This window comes from Neodiprion virginianus, chromosome 3 (genome assembly GCF_021901495.1).
Source record: "Neodiprion virginianus isolate iyNeoVirg1 chromosome 3, iyNeoVirg1.1, whole genome shotgun sequence".
Classification (NCBI taxonomy): Eukaryota; Metazoa; Arthropoda; class Insecta; order Hymenoptera; family Diprionidae; genus Neodiprion; species Neodiprion virginianus.
This window is the reverse complement of record NC_060879.1, coordinates 28,581,779-28,599,905: the sequence shown is the minus strand read 5'-3', so window position 1 is coordinate 28,599,905 and position 18,127 is coordinate 28,581,779. Positions and strand designations below refer to the sequence as shown.

The window sequence follows — 18,127 nt, the reverse complement described above, 5'->3', positions numbered from 1 at the left end:
AATTGATTTAACGTGCTTGATAAAAGATAAGAATTTACATGTGAAGTCAAACAAGTTCCAGCCGATGCGATGCATGATGTGAAACTGAAAAACGTTAAGTTATTTCAGAAGGGTACGTGAGTATCTTTCCTTAAAGCGGCTTGCATTAATGCTCGTAACATGAATCGAGCCGATTGTTAAATCACACGGTGTACTTTGGTATTCCATTTTTGATTCTCAACGTATTCAATTCATTTTCTACTAGCAACAGTTTTCCTTATTCTAAAAAAAAAAAAAAAAAAACTGCATATCCACATATTCTGAATTTATTTTGACTTTCTGTACCAGAAGATAATGAATTTTCGTACCGAATCACCAAAAGCTATTTGCTGATCGAAAACTTCACACGTAAATACTGTTGGCATTTTTAAATATCGCATTACGTTTATACTTTGTTGTACCGGTTGTAATATACATATATTGAGATTTGTGAAAATTCAAAAACCCTGTTACTTGCTTAACCTTTGATGCTTATTATACTATTGTTAAAGGATCAAAACACTACCTTCTAACTGCAGGATAGTACGCATATGCAGAAAAGCAGATAGTACGTTTTAAAATAATTCAAATAATTCCTTGGAGTCCAATCGCACTGTATGTGGTACAAAACCGAGTGCACACATTATTTTTAATGGTTTTTCCTCGCCAGAGTCCTTGGATTCTCATTGCATACACAATTAGCTATGTATGTCGCGTGACGCGATCTACGCAACCATTATCTATACCGCTGAGCAATAATAATTCTAAATCACGCGTCATGGATCAGCATTACAAACAGAAATTGCATTCCTGAGCGCAACATAAATTGTTCAATATTCGCCCCTTAATTGTCAGATAACGACAAACCCACCTTTTGGTGTATCTTGGCTTCGTTGATTCATGCAGGCATTGCTCACATTCACTGGCTGAAGACTCGCTCTTGTTTGCCCCCCGCATCCGGAATCAGCTGTGGCGCAGCCGGATCTTTCAATTTCCTTCTTGGGGCATTTCGATCCTCCATACTTTGATGATAGCAATCTGAAGGTCAATTGAACGTGCTTTGAAAATTGATTATGTTACTTGGATTACTCGGTAGTGGATTACCAATGCAGGTTCTTTACAGTGAAACCTGATTTGATTCCATGATTCGTCGTCGATATACAGTCAAGTCACACTCCATGTATGGAACGCAACAAGCTACCCAGATACGCTTTTCAACGAGTAATTAACAATTTCTACAGACGTAAAAATCATTATTGCTGATTATGTGTGTAAATTTGCCCAGTTCACTTCACATCGGCTAGTTTCCGACAAATTGAATACGGGACATTTCTGCTCAGTTGTAGTAAAAGATTTTTTGACCACCTGTCAACACAGAAAAAATAATAAGAAAGAATTCAAAGCGATTGATAAATTCCACCAACAAATCATTGATCCGAATCATAAACGTAATTATTACCTATATCTTTCTGAAGTAACTTAAATTTTATCCTATTAAAAACGGAGAATAGAAATTCTAATCAGTCCTCAAAAGTTTGTAGAGGAGGGTAATCTCGAGTGGCGTTAAATTTAGTATCCTGTACGCACAGATAAATGATTCGCTTGTGAGCAAGTATTCCGTGTATTTCTGAGTAAAAAAAAAATTGGTCACGTTATGTCAGTGCTTTATCGTTGACGCAACATCTGGGCAACGATACATGACAAGATTGTAATCGAGCAACAGCGGTGAGCAAATATAAAATTGGGCGTTCATCTCTCGCACAGCGTGCAAGATTAAAGCTCGGGATCAGTGTCCTTGTGTCATTCAGGCGTATAATAAATCATTTGTGATCGGAATGAAAACGAGTATAACATCTGGCACATTTGTTGCAACGATGATCAATTTAAATGATAAATATCAGGGTCGAGCATGAATTTCAGAAGCTACTTCAGTACGAATCTAGCACACCTGTGTCAGGTGTTGCATAATTTTCAACTAATAGTTTGAAGAAATTATGGCTACCCTATGGCTCCAGAGCCAGGACGTAGTTTTTTTTTTATTATTGTAACGAGTTTCTGGTATTTGGTACAGGTCTCATGATCGTTAAATTTACATTAAACACTTTCTATCAATTTCGATCAGACGTTTCCAATATACGCAATACAAAGTTTCCATTTCAATATCGTAGAAGGCATATTTTAACAGAGCTGACTTATGATATTTGTAAATTCTTAAAATCCGAACGAACATGATTATTGCAGTCTCGTTTCAATGTTCGCGCGTTCTATGTGGTCGGCATCATCAGAGTCATCTAATGGCAGAAACTGTAAGGTACGAATGAATTTTTAAACAATTTCTTTATCGTTCGTCTTGCACCGCTCTCTACTGGTACCCTGACAAACTGCAATCGCTGTTCCAAAATTCATCTCCGAGTCCGCTGCATGAGGCCACGGAAAACTTTCATTGTTGGAAACAGAACCTTCTCGCAGTACGTCCCTCGTGTTTCTGAAAGTATTCTTCGTCCCACTTAAAAGTTATTTATTACTGAAGTACAGTATTCGCCCTATAAGTACGGACTTAGCGTGGCTTCGATTTACGTCTGTAGCTGTCTCGCAGTGATCATAAAATCTTTAATTTCAAAAATTAACTTCGAATAAAGCATAAAAATGACCGGAATCACGGCTGCCGGCGACGGGCGACGCGCCCTTGGTCAGGCTTATAAAGATAAAAGCAAACCAGCCGATATTCGTGCCAGCAACATCAACGCGGCTAAAGGTGTGTCAAAAATTATATTTTCTAGTGCTCAAATAAACAGACCGAATATCAATCACTAATATTCAAATTCCCATAAACTGATCTCTTCAACATGACATCACCATTTATGGACATAAGTCGCGGAGCCCACGCGTGACTTTACAGCCTCTTCAACCACACTCCGTTTCAGATAATCATTTCACAGTATCTGTAAGATGATGGGATTTGAAAAAAATTTCATCGGTTTTAAATTTAAATCCTAGACATTTCGTATTAACATTTTTTCAAATTCTCCTTCGTCTTACTTTTTCCGCAAATGTTGAATCTAATTTAACCTAACCTACAAAATAACACACGCCCGTTCCGCTTAATTGAGAAAATATGCCTTTTTTTGTCTCATCACCGATTTAATCGAATTACACCGTATCAAAAAACTTGTATTGATAAACGTCATCTCATTTTTTTGTCATCTTTACGTAAAATTACTGTAAGAAGGTATAACGTGTGAATGCATTTATTTAATTTTGGATCATATTTTTGAAGTTTCAACAATATATATTGGTTCTTCAATGGCCAAGTTTTTTTTGTCATTATTGTAGGAATGAATTCACATTGAAAATTTTTATTAGAACAAGCTTGCTAAAAAGATTCTTCATTGTTTATGCGTGGGAAATTAATTTGTATTTGTTCTAATATTCTGGTTTTCAAATTTTTTAAATTATGTCAACTTCAAATTAAATAATCGCTTTCTCCTGTTCTTGAAATTAAACCTAATGATTAAAATATTTGGTTGACATAGCTCTGGATTTTTTTTGTACATAACTTGATTTCTGAAAGTTATCAAATGATTTATTAACTACGTCCAATCATCCTTGTTGCTGAAGTTATGAATTTTTAAGTTATCAGTGCAAATAAACTATCGATTTGATCAACACTTTTGTGATTGCGAATAGTATTTCTACTATAATGAAAGATTTCAAGTTTATCGAAAGAACTCGTTAGTCATTAATAATACCTGGCTATGAAAAAATACAATCAAACTGTATCATGCCTTCAAAAATATTATGTTCGAATTATGTGCCTGTTGAACTAATTATAACTATATTATGATGCTTCAGCTGTGAGTGATGCCATCCGCACGAGTCTGGGTCCACGTGGTATGGACAAAATGGTATGTGTAAAGTAACGACAAAAAGTAAAAAGAATAAACAAAATTATCCAATAAAGCGAGAATAAAAATTAGTTGGACATTATTGCATGAAATTTTGTGTTACAGATCCAAGCTGGTAACGGTGAAGTCACAATTACCAATGATGGTGCAACGATTTTAAAACAAATGAATGTGGTACATCCTGCAGCCAAAATGGTTAGTTGAATGAATTTCCTAAAATACCTTTCTGTTGGTGAAAGACACAGCATGAGCAATGATTTGAATTTTTTTTTCCTCCTTCAGTTGGTAGAATTGTCCAGGGCTCAGGATACCGAAGCTGGGGACGGCACTACGAGCGTCGTAATAATTGCTGGTGCACTACTAGAGGCTGCTGAACGACTATTGCATAAAGGAATTCATCCAACTTCGATAAGCGATGCTTTCCAAAAGGCAGCTTTGAAAGCAGTTGAAATTTTAAAGGAAATTTCTCACCCTATAGAATTAACTGACCGTGTGGCATTGATCAAAAGTGCTGCAACCTCTTTGAACTCGAAGGTAGTTTCGAAATTCACTTCATTATGCTGACATCAATTACAAGTAATAAGATTCTTGCAAGTTTTATATATACTGTATCTTGTTTCGAATTTTTAGGTAGTTTCTCAACAATCAAGTTATCTCGCGCCATTGGCTGTAACAGCAGTTCTAAAAATTACCGAACCAGGAATGGAAGCTGCTGTCGATTTAAAAGTAAGTAATTCATTTTTATACACATCTTAATTGGATCTTTGTTGGATTTATATAACAGGGTGCTAAGTTTCCTGAACTATGTTGATAGGACATCAAAGTCATCAAAAAACTCGGTGGTACAACTGAGGACACGGAACTCATTCAGGGATTAGTGTTCACACAAAAATCATGTAACGTCAATGGGCCAAAGCGAATCGATAAAGCTAGGATCGGTCTAATTCAGTTCTGCATTTCACCACCAAAGACCGACGTAAGTCACATCAGCTAAGGAGTTTAATTATTACACTCTTTAATTACTATTAAATGATGACTAACTCCGTCTAAATCTGTTACAGTTCGACTATTTAAATAAGAGTGAACAAATTGAATAATAATTTACAGATGGACCACAACGTTATTGTATCAGATTATTCTGCAATGGACCGTGTGCTGAAAGAAGAGCGTGCATATATCTTGAATATTGTTAAGCAAATAAAAAAGAGCGGTTGCAACGTACTTCTTGTGCAAAAGTCGATTCTTCGAGATGCTATAAGCGATCTTGCCATCCATTTCCTCGACAAGATCAAAGTAATGGTTATAAAAGATGTCGAACGAGAGGACATTCCTTACGTTTGTAAGACGTTGGGTTGCAGGCCAATCGCCTCGCTTGATCATTTTACACCTGAGAACCTAGTGAGTGCAGATACTTGCGAAGAAATTCAAACTGGAAGTTCGAAATTTGTCAAGGTAAGCTTTCTGGTCAAGACTTCCTTGTGAAACCTGTTTACAAAAGTTAATTTAAATTTCTGATAGTAAATACTTGCTAAAAATTACGTGCTTACATGTTGCGTGGTTTTATTTCAGATTAGTGGAATCCAAAATCCAGGTCGTACAGTTACGGTATTAGTTAGAGGCAGCAATAAACTGGTGCTGGAAGAGGCTGCTCGATCTCTGCATGACGCATTGTGCGTAGTTCGTTGCCTTGTCAAACAGCAAGCACTCCTTGCAGGTGGCGGAGCACCGGAAACTGAATTAGCTCTCAAACTTGCTGCTTATGCCCAGACGATTGGTGGCACAGACGCCTACTGCTTCAGAGCCTTTGCTAACGCCCTTGAGGTTTGTTGAAATAATTCTATTGATTCGAATATAAGTCGAGGGAGTTTCCCATTGATCGTGCGATCCCCTAAAAAGATCCGAATATAAGTCGAGTACAATTTTTGAGGGTAAAGTCGGTTATCAAAAACCTTGACTTATACTCGGGCCAATACAGTACTTGACAGACTCTGATAAAAGTACATCAAATTTTTTAATAATACTATTTTCATCTTTCTATATTGTAGGTGATTCCGTCAACCTTAGCAGAGAACGCGGGTCTTAACTCAATCGCCACTGTCACTGAGCTTCGCAACAGGCATGCTCAGGGTGAAACATTGGCAGGAATTAATGTTCGCAAGGGCGCAATAACGAATATTTGGGAAGAAAACGTCGTTCAACCTCTTCTTGTTTCGACCAGCGCCATTACCTTGGCTTCGGAGACTGTCCGTAGTATATTGAAGATCGACGATATCATTAATACCATGCAGTAAACTGTTAGCCTTAACATGATTGCGCGATATGTTCATCAGCATTGTAAGTGCAATGTATCACAATGCTCGTAAAGTAACTTTTTATTCGTTCGTTTGAATCTGGAGAAAAAAGACATTGGTTGTTTCTTTCTCTTCTAATTACAGATTTTACCATAACATTGCATTGGCTTTTCCCGAGAATAACGCTTTACACAATTCATTATTAATCGATATCGATACGTTGATGTTCGACATATTACTGAGGATCTACGTCTTGGAGTCGATTCTCTTATTCCAACTAAAGCTACGTTAAATGCTTCACTCTTATGCACTTCTTGTATTCGTATGAGATTATATAATAAAATGAATTTAAAAATATTTCGGACTACATACATCTACCGTTTCATTCCCACCTAAGTCGTAGCATGCAGAAAACAAAAAATTTCTAATATTTGTGGTACCAAAAGAATGTATTCAATTGAAAAATTATTTTGTAATCATAATGGGCAGTAGTAATTACTCCAGAATTTTTACATATTACTTTTATACACGTTAGATTATTAAGAAGCATAATTACGATTCCATTTAAACAGCACGAGACGAATCAGCGGGAGTAGACGCGTATCGCTCTGTCGCTTCCGTTCTTTGAACGTAACAATTTCAGCGATTAGATATGGACCACCACTTCTATAGAGTCGTGTGAATGTGACATAAAAATCAGTTTCGAGCTCTATGTATTGTTCATTCGTAAATCTAGTTATACTTGGGCGCGATAAGAAAATGCACATTTAGATACATTCCGCGTATTTTCATAACATTGACAATGTTTGATCGCAAATTGCGGGTTTGTGGAAGGGATTCACTGGAAAAAATGTTTTAGTGCTCATCAGTAAAGCAGTGCAGGAATACGAATAATACACATTCATTGTCAGCCACAAATTTGCACACCATGAGGTACTTATAGATCCTAATTCGATTTTCTATTTCTTTCTACGCAACATCATCAGATTCTGTGATTATTCCAACGTTATCAACATGGTCTGTAAAAAAAAACTAATCATTATTCGTCTTCTTTACGCGTTTCAAGGTTGATCGTCGTGACCATTTTCATTCAATTGCCCTTTCTGATACGGATGGACAATCTTTTTCCATACGTGGATTATTCAAAGAATCCCTGTGATGATTTTTACACTTTTGCTTGTGGAAATTTTCAAAATGTACATCCTGTCCCCGAGGGGTATAGTATTTGGGACGGGTTTATCAGATTGCAAAGAGAAGTCGATGAACGATTGAAAGGTACATTTTTGTTTGAATGACAAATTAAAATTGGAGATGCTAAACGTAAAATAATTTATTTATGGTTTTGGACATATGGAATTAAAAAAAAAATCAAACTCTATGCATATTTATCCACAGAATTATTGGAGAACGAAAGATCTGTGGGAGATTCAAAGTCTTTTGTAAAAGCCCAGGACATGTACGCAGCTTGTATAGATACAAAAACTCGTGATAGGAGAGGAATTTCAACAATGTTAAAAGTATTGGAAGAAATTTGGCCGAAAAAAAATGAGGAGAGTACGATGTCTAAAATAACTTCGGCCGATTGGCGAAGAATGGCTAGATTCGTTGCTAATTATGGCGTGCAATTTTTTTTCAAACTAACAGTTCGAACTGATATATGGAATGCAACGAAAACTTCGATATATGTATGTATAAGAGCATAATTCTGCGTCGCCTTTTTTAAATCAAATTTCAAGTTTCAAGTGCATTTTGTGCAACAATAAGCATTTCGTACCGTATAAGAGAAATCCTTCAGAATAACCGAAGTTCCCCTTGTTGCGGCACAAGTGAAAAAATATTACCCATCTAGATCGAGCACGATGATTTGACATTGCCTACTGCATTGCTGCGACAACCAGTACGGATTTTGGACAATGATTTTTCCAGTAGAACCGACTCTACCTTTATCGAATATTTGTCAAAAATTATGATCATATTGCGGGATTTTACTCAAAGTGACATCAGCGATTATGAAATCAGCGCGAAAGCGAGAAGTATCAACGAATTCATGAACGTCTTGGCGGATCCAAAGGTACCGTATTCAAAATACCTCTTTCTAATTGATCAGATCCTTTTCGATTAAAGCAATCAGAATTATTGAATAATAAAAATATCCCTGTGGTTTTGTCTTAGGAATTAAATTACGGCAGAGATACCGCGAAGACTAATATTCCTAACGTAGGAAGTACGACGTTAGCAAAATTACAAGCTTGGACAGACGAAGTACTGGATCAATTTACCGACACGGTGAGCGGATGAGAATCTGTATTTGTTTATTTTCGATTATTTTTCTTCCATCTTCGTGATCGAGCACAATGATAATCCAGCTTTGATAAGTTGTCAAAACTGTCATAAATTTTTTATTCGTAGTGTTTTTTTTCCCCAATCATACAGATTAATTGGAGAACGTATCTACAGATCGCCTTCAAAAAGTCTAGGGTCAAAGTGAACAATGACACGCAGATTTTTATCACGAATCGAAGTCTGTTGCGTAACTTGTTAATATACGCGCACGAAACGGGAAAGGAGCTGTTGAGTAAGTACAACGAAATAAAAATATGCGACCAGCCTCGAGGTCGCATCGCGAGTCTCTTCCTCGAAGTTACTATAGTAAAATAGAATAACAATAAAGGAATGTTCCTAGTATAATTTTAATAACGAAGTAAAAGAAATTACGAATAATTTCCAGATGATTTCGTCTATAGTCGGATGGTCACTTTTATGGCACCTGAATTGTCATCAGAAATGTACAATATTTCAATGGATTTCTACATAAATCGCGGATACGTGCCTCCAGGTTATCCAACATGGAAGTATTGTCTCCACAAGGTCTAATTTCGTGATAAATCAATGTTTTATTTTCGCTGCATTCGACCATCGATTGTGCGTCTCATTTCTTAGTACAATTTTAGTTTGTTTGAACTGATGGGGTACTCAACAGTGCCGAACTAATTTTAAAGAATTTATATTTTTTTAAATTTCAAACATCTGGTCAACTGTTGAATGCTGAAGGTTTTAGATTTTCCGAAAATCGGACTGAGCTTCACCGTCGCACAAAAATACCGAGAAAAATATGTTAGCGAAGAAAGAATCAAAAGGGCGCAGGAAATGATGGAAAATTTGAGAGACGCTTTGGAAGAATTGATAGATGAGGCAGAATGGATGGACGACTTTACCAAAAATTATGCAATCTACAAATTGAATAGCATACTGATACTAACTGGAAGCCCGGATTATTTAAAAACTGAATCACAAGTGGATCAGTATTACAGAAAGGTATATGATCTAGAATCAAGAAGTTCGAAATCTATCGTGAATGACGATTGCATGGTTTCAAAAAAATCAAATAATGAAAATTCGTTTTAGCTAAAAATTTACAGGTACGACCATTTTGGAAATATGAATAGACTTCGAAGTTTCAGTCAATGGAAAAATTTCGCGGAGTTACGAATCTACCGAAATAGAAATTCGTGTGTATAATCAATAAAATCACATTACAAATAAGAGTAAGAAAAACTTAATAATCTCAGTATTTAAGCCTAATTAATCGACCATTCCAGATGGACGCAATCACCACTAATCGTCAACGCTTATTACAACGGAATAAATAATAGAATACGTACGTACTACATGTCGTAATTCAACAATTACGTTTCTTCGTGATCCCACTTTGTCCTTCATTGGTGTCTATTCTTTGTTAAAACAGTATTTCCCATCAGCACAATGGCAGAGCCATTCTTCTCTGGCAATAGTGGAAGGTATCTTAAGAACGTAATCAATTAATTATAATCCGTTATAAATTCAACTACTTACACGTTATTGTATTTTAAAATAATTCGTCAGTTTTTTCGACTACGCTCGTATCGGTTCAGTAATGGCACACGAACTTACACACGCGTTCGACAGCCAAGGTAATTTTAACGACCGTAGAACACGTTTATTTTAAATAAAATATGTAACTACATACCCTTCGCGAGAAGTTAATCGATTGTTCATTTATTCAGGACGATTATTGGATGCTGAAGGCTCATTGAAAGGCTGGTGGTCCCAGTCAACTGAACAAGTATACGCGACAAAAATAAAATGCTTCATCAAACAATATAACCAGTACATTTCGGGAGATTCTGAAGCAACTGTAAAGATTTTACCATTTCATTATTTAAATTAAATTAAATTTAACTTGGTACAGAAGTCATTGTCTCATCAATAGATAGACGGCAAGTACACGTTATCCGAAAATATTGCCGACAATGTTGGATTGAGAGCGGCCTTTAGAGCATTTACAAAAGAGAGAAACAAACTACCGGCTTTATATCATTGGAGCAGATTCAACAATTTTATGTCAGACAAATATTTCTACTTGGCATTTGCTTCGGTAATAACTGATGAAAAACTTAATGTTCCTCCTTTAAGCCTGAAAAAAACTTGATTAATTTGTGTGATTTGAAAGTTAGGTCTAGGTTTGAAATCTTTAATAATTCAATATTCCGGGGATGCCCTGCTCGATTTCGTCGTTGACGTATATATCTTCAAATATCGAAGTCCGCATATCTCAAACCCAAAAATACACGCAATTCTGAGCAAAAACACTTCAACATATTTTCATTTGACAGAACAAAGAAATTGCATGAATTCTACGAATTTATTATTGCGATTTCGCAGAATCAATACCATTCCTTTATTTTTGCGTCAAATGAAAATGCATTGGAGCATTTTTGTTCAGATTTGCGTATAAAATGGACTTGTTGAGTCCATTTTGGCGTTTGAGATACGTAGACTAAGATATTTGGAGATATACACGTCAACCACGAAATCGTTCCTTAAATTGAACTTACCACATTTAGTCATATTCCGCATTTTCAAAAAATGTCATTGCTGAGACTGCATGAAATGAAAGATTGAGTTCTAGACACAGTAAAATGTTATTTCGAGTATTTGAAATTAGTTTTCAGCGACAATGCCAAGATAGATTTTGATTCTCACAATATTTTTTACAGATTTGGTGCCACACAGGTGCAACAGAACATAGCGACAAACACGCACCCCACAAATATCGCATACTGGGACCGATACAGAATATGGAAAATTTTGCCAAAACTTGGCAATGTTATGAGATGATTAGCAGAAGTCGAACGAATGCAATGAACTCCTGGGAGCGAGCAGACAAGGACATATGCATATTGTGGTAATACTGTTCACACCAGTGCAATATATTACTATCAAGTAAATTAGTCAAATAAATAGTGAAAAATGTATGAAATAAGTTGAAACCACTTGCCACCGCAAGCGTTTAATATTTCAACTGCCAACATTTGAGCGGGATATTGGGAACTGAAGACAGACGAATCGATGGAAAATTACCCGATGTTCAATAAAAATGTGATTTCATTTTAATAAAATATTCAACACTCTCACGTTACAACAGTCTAATAATTTCTATGGAAATGTACTACCGCCTATTTCCTTAAGCATTTATTACCGCTACCGAATGATCACGTTTTGTTTTTCAACCTCCAAAATACCACAACTGATCTGGAGGATAAAATCTTTGTGTATCGTAAAGAATTAGAATTAATCAACCCTAAATTCATTTGTGCATCTTATAGATAAATGTATAAATGCGTGCTTTTGCGTATAAACAAATGCGTTGTAAATAGGATATGAATATACGCAATATATATAGAATTAGTCAATTATTGTCATTTGAGGAAATTTCCACAATTGCTGACTCGTCAAGTCAATAAATATGATAATTAAACGAAACGAATATTCTAGATGCCCAAGGCCAAATACATATATAAATCTGTGTGCGTACATCATATTCTCTCACACTTAAGTACTTACGAAACGATGATCAGGAAAAATTATTTTTTATCTAGATTGTACCAAATCTAAATATGTGGATCTGACCTCGTGGTTTGCCTTCAATTTCTCTATGATTGAAATCAAATTTTATTAGGATGTTTGATTCTCGAAATTCGTGAATATTAGATGGTTATATGGATTTGTCAAAGAAAAAAAAAGAGAAAAAACGGGAATATCATACGAAAATTGAAATCACGTTTTTCAAATGCGTTGATCACAGTCCACTGTAATCATTTAGGCTAGGTATGAACCAAATAATTTTGACTGTTCGATCGCGTATATACGTAGTTTGTCCAAAGAGGTCCTTGCAAAAAAAGCGAATTTGATTAAGCTGCTGAAAAGGAAAAATTCTGTGAACTCTAATCGTCTGAGAACAACATATTCTAAATATTTTCTGAATAATGGTTGTGATTGCGATAGAACGGAATGATTTGAGGTACGCTTGACAACAACGTTCGGACCCACTCCATTCCTGTGCACAAGGACAATGAGGAAAACCTACCTCACCAGCGTGGATGCATTTGATGGAAGGTCCACTGTTGATAAGTATTATTAACGTCACAGGGCATCAAAGATAAATGCTGTGTCTGGGGATGTAATGCCATACACTTTTTATGCACCCTGTGCATAAGAGTTTTTGTTTTCTACAAGGAAAAGGAAAGAGGTCATATTTTTTTTAAGGGAAAAATAAGTTTAGATTGTGACATAAACTTTGGATTTAAATAATGGTCAAATGGTAAAGAAATAAAAAACATAAGTCTTCCAGTTCAACACTGGAAGAACTGGAAATATCCATCTAATTAATCAATATATGCAGGTAAGTTACACTGAAACTGTTGTAAACTTACCTCGTCGTACTGCCAGGGTCCATCGACAGTCCCAAGCCTACAAAACGCTAATTTTACACTCTCTCCATCAGCTTCTATGCAACGTTCTCCAACACCCAATTGCCCTTTGGCATTGAGTCTTATGAGCTGAAAGTTTTGTTATTGGTTGGCATGAAACAAGTGAAATAGACAATGAACACTCCGTAGAAAGTAATGAATCCATGAGAAAATGATTACCTGATTATTGCCAAACCCATGGCAGTGAGAAGTCCCCATCAGGTTAGGTGGAGGGTGACCCATGGTATCCAGACACGAGGCAGTGGCAACACTGCGAAGCTAAAATATACCAAGAATTGAATCAAGTGACGAATATTTCCTGTACCAATAATCAGTCGCAAAGTTGAAAAGTAATTCGATGATCTTATCTACCTCTCCCCAATGAACATTTGGCGGCAATTCTGGATATTTGTCAAGTACATCGTAGGCCACGTTATCCATGAACCACTGAAAGTCTTTACACTGTAGCCTTTCTTTCATAGCTAACTGCTCTGTGATATCTCCATGATCGAGTAATCTTGCCAAGGGTTCTCTTGTATAGAAGAACTCCTTGTGCTTTTCATCGAACCAAGTTTCGATCACCCGTTTGTAATTCTGATAAAATCATTTTATTTGAATCAGATGAATCGTAGACACAATATGAGCATTTGTACACTTACGAAGTGAGCATATTTTATAGCATAGACATAGATAATGCACAAAACACGCGATGCTTACAATCGTGATCAGAGGGCCTTTCTTCTTTTGAGCCAGTTTACCAAACGTGTAAGGCATGAAGCCCCGATAAACATGCCCGACGTGAGAACAAGGCACCCATTCAATGCTGCCTCCACATTGCCATATTTTGAAAGAAAGCTCGAAGTTTTCACCACCCCAAACCAAGAGGCCATCGTCGTAACCACCCAGACTTAGAAAATATTCACGGTTGATAGCAAATAGGCCCCCGGCATGAGTTGGTGACCTGAAATTTGCGAATAAAGGAATTACGAGTTTTAGCTAATACTTATTTCGCATCGTAATATTGCACTGAAATCGTACTTATAGGGCATGCTATCATGTGAGCGTGTTTTCGCCTCTCTCCTGGGCAACTCGTTTTCTTTGTACAACATTCCCCACTCGAAGATACCTCGATACAAATGACCCTCCTGATAGACTGGCCTGTATTCGAAAGTCTTGTGATCTATTCCATCGATCACCGGAACAGTCATCACCTTGCTAGTTACAGAAGAAAAATGTTAGGAAACACATTCTCACGAATCGGGAATCCACAATTTCAGGTGATTATAATGTCCAATGAGTTAGGTACTAGATCATTCCTTTGAAGTACATTTTCGACAGATTAAATGTCTGAATTTTTCATGAAAACTTATTATCTACCTGTTCACATATATTGGTGCAAGTAATGGTGGTAACCAATTCGTGTTGACCTCGCAATGGGCATCTAAAAACACAATCACTTCACCAGTAGCCTCTCGGGCTCCCCTGGATCTCGTTCTTATTAAGCCCTGTCTCTCATGATTTCGTATGAGACGTACTTTACCATCCCATCGTTCGACGTACGACTCCAGATCGCCTTTCAAATTGTCTGAAATTTCACAACGGAGCTAGGATGGTACAATAATTATTCTGTTACCAGTTTTTAATAACTTTGAATTAATCATAGAAGCGTATAGTTGTTAATGTTTACTTAAAAATTCATTGGTAGGAAAAAAATTCGGTTTTTGTCCAAACCTTTGTCAGAATAGTCGTCAACCAAAAGTACCTCTTCCAAAAACTCTGGTGGTGTTCGATTTATCACGCTGTGTACGGTACGCATTAAGACGGACCATCCTTCATTGTGAAATACTATAATAACGCTGGTTTTTGGCAAATCAGTTGCATAATTCCAACGCTTGCACCTAAATTTAATCAAAAATCCAGTGTTTACTTTTTAACCATAGGAAACTTTTGTAGAGGATCTTTCAACTATTATGTATCACACTAGTTCCTACTGTTCTTACTCCCCTCTCATCGTATAACTCAATTGTATGGCTTTCACTTCTTCCTTCATATTTTTATTACTCAATTACTGAAATTTCTAAAATAAAAATGATGCTCAGGCTATAATAACTAATTGCATTACTTACTCGGCTGGCCTGGTGTCGTGAACAGATCTATCCAAAGAAATTTCATCAGAACAAACCATGTTCATGCCATAATCAGACTCTGATTGCTGTACATCATTTTGTTGATCTTCTCTCAAAATGTGAGCCTTACCCTCCTCACCAGGGCCTATTCTCACCACTACATTTCGTGGCTCAAAGTTTCCTAAGTCATCACTGATCACTGGTAACTGAAAAAAAGTATGACGTGGCAAATTGGCTTTGTAGGTGATAAAATAACAACATTTGTTCCATTTTCGAACATAATAGTACTTTTTTATAATGCTTTTATGAGATAACCTTCGTGCATGATATACACTGAAATAAAATGTAACAATTTCTGTACATCTTTAGTGCGCGTTAAACTGTAGAATAAGATGATTTGGGCAAAACTCAAATTTTAAAATTCATAATCTGAGTTGCATTTGACTGAGAAGTATTTTCAAGTACATTGTAGAGAGTATATAAGCTTGTCTGTGTACCTGTCGAGATTTAGATGCTGCAGCCCAGTAGTTTTTCAGATTGCTAGGCTGGTCATCGGATGAAAACACAAAAAGTGCATATACAATTATCACAAACAACATTACACCCAGCAAAATATTGACAAAACGGGTTCTCTTCAATTGAACGATCCGCATTTTTGATAATTCTTAGACCTGTAAGAAAAAATGGTGCATTACTTTCATTGATATCGCAAGTATGTAATATTATTAATTCGGATGGCTTGAATTCTTCAGAAAGGCTTCTGATATTATATGAAATATTGTAATTAGTGTAGTACAAAATAATACGAGAAAATAGAATTAAACGGAAATTACGGATACCTTGGAGTTATAAACTGACAGAAGAGTGAGGTTTCATTCTTTTAAATCACAGTTTTTAAAGAAAATATTATACGGAAAAAGAAGGCAATAAAAATATGCTAATAGCAGATTGTCAGGCGATTTAACCTCCAAGTAGCTGTGAACATTGACATATTGCGCTATAGATATTATTTCGCGGAAGTGAGTATATAGTTTATTGTAGAGAAAAAGATTCAGACTTACTGTTGGGTTGATCGGTAGGATACTACGATTAGTATTTATACTTTTCAACAAACAATACTTCCACCTTCCATAATAAACGGACACCTGAAACTTGAAAGCAGACGTGTCGCTTTCTGCCGAAATCGACGCGATGAACTGTACACTCACTACATAGTACACGTATTCAACACACGTGAATCAATGAACGTCCCACTTTCGACCTTTCGTGCGAATCTTATTCATCTGTCTTCCTCATATACACAGTAGCCGATGTTCCCTTCACTGTCTCTCATCTCGTGATTCTCTCCACGGATTTAACGAGCAACGACATTTCCAACGGCATTTAACCGCACGGGTGTAAACTTGGATCTAGCTTTCGCTTGTCGAAATCACGGGTCGAAATATTTGAGCACGTTCACTTTTAGGTTAGGAATAAACTGTGTCGAGTTCACGTCTTGTTTACTAAACTGTCTGCAAAGTTTCCGATTTGGCATCAACACGAGGATATTTTCGGTTCACAATTTTTTCACTAGATTTCAAGTCATTCAGAAATTAGTGGATTTGCAAAATTGAAGGCTGAATTTGGCGGACATAAACTAACCTTAGTGTTAAACAAGGTGCTCGTGACTGGCCGCGTCAAAAATTGTGTAAACACTTTTTTAATCCATTAAGCAACTCTCCGCAACTGAATTTACAAAATGGTGAGCGCACATTATGTATTGTTTTTGAATACTGTAATAAAAGAAATTTGATGTTAAATTTGCACAGTATTTTCAAACGTAATAATTGAGGTTATGTATTTACAGGGAAAGAATAAGAAAACGCGTAAGGTTGTGATGCAAAGATTCGCACAAATGAAAAAAATGATCAGCCCAAGCGACTCCAGGATGTAAGTTTCATAGGTCACGAAAAAGTAAACTACGGAACAAAAGTCCCGATTCTTTAAATCTTATTTTCAATCTTGTCGAGCGTTTGCCTATTCAGAGGCTTGCAAGTTTTTGTAACATTTTTCATTTAACTTTTACAATTTACATCCATACAACTAGGACAAAGTCTGTCCATTTTTGTAATTTACTGGAATTTGGTACCTATTTATTTGCTACATTCAACTTACACAAATTTATTCATATATTCATCTTTTTCAATTTTAATCCCAGAAAATTAGAACAGCGAGCGCTGCCACGAAAAAAGAAACCTGAAGATCTAACGGAGATGAAAATCAAAGAAGCGTAAGAAAAATTAATTATTCTGATCTGAATCGAACGTGAGAGAAATAACTATAGATTATTGTTTTTTGTTTTCGTGTACTTTCAGCCCCCAACAATCGTCGGCATTGTTTTTCCAATATAATACGCAACTTGGTCCACCGTATCACATTTTAATTGATACGAATTTCATCAACTTTTCCATAAAAAATAAACTTGATATAGTGCAAAATATGATGGACTGCCTATATGCAAAATGTATACCGTACATAACAGACTGTGTTTTGGCAGAATTGGAAAAACTTGGAGCAAAGTACAAAATAGCATTAAAGATAATCAAGGATCCTAGATTTGAAAGAGTACATTGTATGCATAAAGGAACATATGCGGATGACTGTCTTGTTAACAGAGTTACACAGGTAATAATTGAGTGAATACCGCTCGTGGTTTTTCACCTTAGAAATCAATTAAATCAGCTAATTTCAACACTGCAATGAAAACCGTGGTTCTGATTCTAGCACAAATGTTACATTGTTGCGACCAACGATAAGGACCTGAAAAGAAGAATTCGGAAAATTCCTGGGGTTCCGATAATGTACGTTTCTCAACATCGTTACACGATCGAAAGGATGCCTGATGCGTATGGAGCTCCTAAAACATAGACAATAGATAATCATAACAATTTTTTTTAAACGTTGCTGTCGTTCATGTTTTATAATAAAATATTACTGCCACTGAAAGCATTTGACTCCTG

At 36.2% G+C, this 18,127-nt stretch overlaps 4 protein-coding genes and 1 long non-coding RNA gene across 12 annotated transcripts; 3 read left to right on the top strand and 2 right to left on the bottom strand.

Annotated features, from left to right (window-relative positions):
- Nucleotides 1-829: 829 nt before the first annotated feature.
- LOC124299783 (uncharacterized) lies at nt 830-4,273 on the bottom strand. Its single transcript, XR_006907064.1, has 3 exons — nt 4,146-4,273; nt 1,140-1,383; nt 830-1,056 (listed from the first exon to the last, which is right to left on the bottom strand). It is a non-coding gene; the product is annotated as an uncharacterized LOC124299783 (long non-coding RNA).
- Nucleotides 2,454-6,571, top strand: LOC124299752 (T-complex protein 1 subunit delta). 2 transcript variants are annotated; one of them, XM_046753089.1, is made up of 10 exons: nt 2,454-2,773; nt 3,871-3,923; nt 4,029-4,118; nt 4,206-4,457; nt 4,554-4,649; nt 4,738-4,899; nt 5,031-5,375; nt 5,493-5,744; nt 5,969-6,257; nt 6,359-6,571. In XM_046753089.1, exons 1-9 carry the CDS (start codon nt 2,665-2,667, stop codon nt 6,212-6,214), a joined length of 1,605 nt encoding a protein of 534 aa, XP_046609045.1. In that variant the 5' UTR covers nt 2,454-2,664; the 3' UTR covers nt 6,215-6,257; nt 6,359-6,571. The 2 variants fall into 2 exon arrangements, with proteins under 2 accessions (XP_046609045.1, XP_046609044.1); XM_046753088.1 differs by having other exon boundaries at nt 5,969-6,571.
- Nucleotides 6,376-16,339, bottom strand: LOC124299750 (N-acetylgalactosaminyltransferase 7). Of its 4 annotated transcripts, none has more exons than XR_006907057.1 (14): nt 16,190-16,339; nt 15,626-15,799; nt 15,129-15,334; nt 14,734-14,900; nt 14,380-14,587; nt 14,041-14,217; nt 13,720-13,963; nt 13,375-13,596; nt 13,183-13,281; nt 12,967-13,092; nt 12,621-12,762; nt 10,221-10,667; nt 9,877-10,015; nt 6,376-7,055 (listed from the first exon to the last, which is right to left on the bottom strand). XR_006907057.1 is itself a non-coding variant. In XM_046753086.1 (11 exons), exons 2-11 carry the CDS (start codon nt 15,779-15,781, stop codon nt 12,622-12,624), a joined length of 1,746 nt encoding a protein of 581 aa, XP_046609042.1. In that variant the 5' UTR covers nt 15,782-15,799; nt 16,190-16,338; the 3' UTR covers nt 11,621-12,621. The 4 variants fall into 4 exon arrangements, 1 of the variants encoding a protein (XP_046609042.1); XR_006907058.1 differs by having other exon boundaries at nt 10,221-10,308; XR_006907056.1 differs by lacking the exon at nt 10,221-10,667.
- On the top strand, nt 7,019-11,672 carry LOC124299739 (endothelin-converting enzyme 1-like). Of its 4 annotated transcripts, none has more exons than XM_046753063.1 (15): nt 7,019-7,147; nt 7,281-7,489; nt 7,610-7,899; nt 8,064-8,285; nt 8,387-8,500; nt 8,648-8,789; nt 8,943-9,082; nt 9,266-9,529; nt 9,620-9,633; nt 9,814-9,872; nt 9,960-10,011; nt 10,097-10,164; nt 10,258-10,388; nt 10,464-10,628; nt 11,251-11,672. In XM_046753063.1, the coding sequence occupies exons 1-15, from the start codon at nt 7,143-7,145 to the stop codon at nt 11,440-11,442; spliced, it is 2,067 nt and encodes a 688-aa protein (XP_046609019.1). In that variant the 5' UTR covers nt 7,019-7,142; the 3' UTR covers nt 11,443-11,672. The 4 variants fall into 4 exon arrangements, with proteins under 4 accessions (XP_046609019.1, XP_046609018.1, XP_046609020.1 ...); XM_046753062.1 differs by having other exon boundaries at nt 9,620-9,723; XM_046753064.1 differs by lacking the exon at nt 11,251-11,672 and having other exon boundaries at nt 9,620-9,723; nt 10,468-10,659.
- A 76-nt stretch (nt 16,340-16,415) lies between the features above and the next one.
- LOC124299776 (rRNA-processing protein FCF1 homolog) lies at nt 16,416-18,113 on the top strand. The gene is made up of 5 exons (XM_046753134.1): nt 16,416-16,869; nt 16,975-17,057; nt 17,326-17,397; nt 17,483-17,792; nt 17,892-18,113. Exons 1-5 carry the CDS (start codon nt 16,867-16,869, stop codon nt 18,033-18,035), a joined length of 612 nt encoding a protein of 203 aa, XP_046609090.1. The 5' UTR covers nt 16,416-16,866; the 3' UTR covers nt 18,036-18,113.
- The last annotated feature ends 14 nt before the right edge of the window (nt 18,114-18,127 follow it).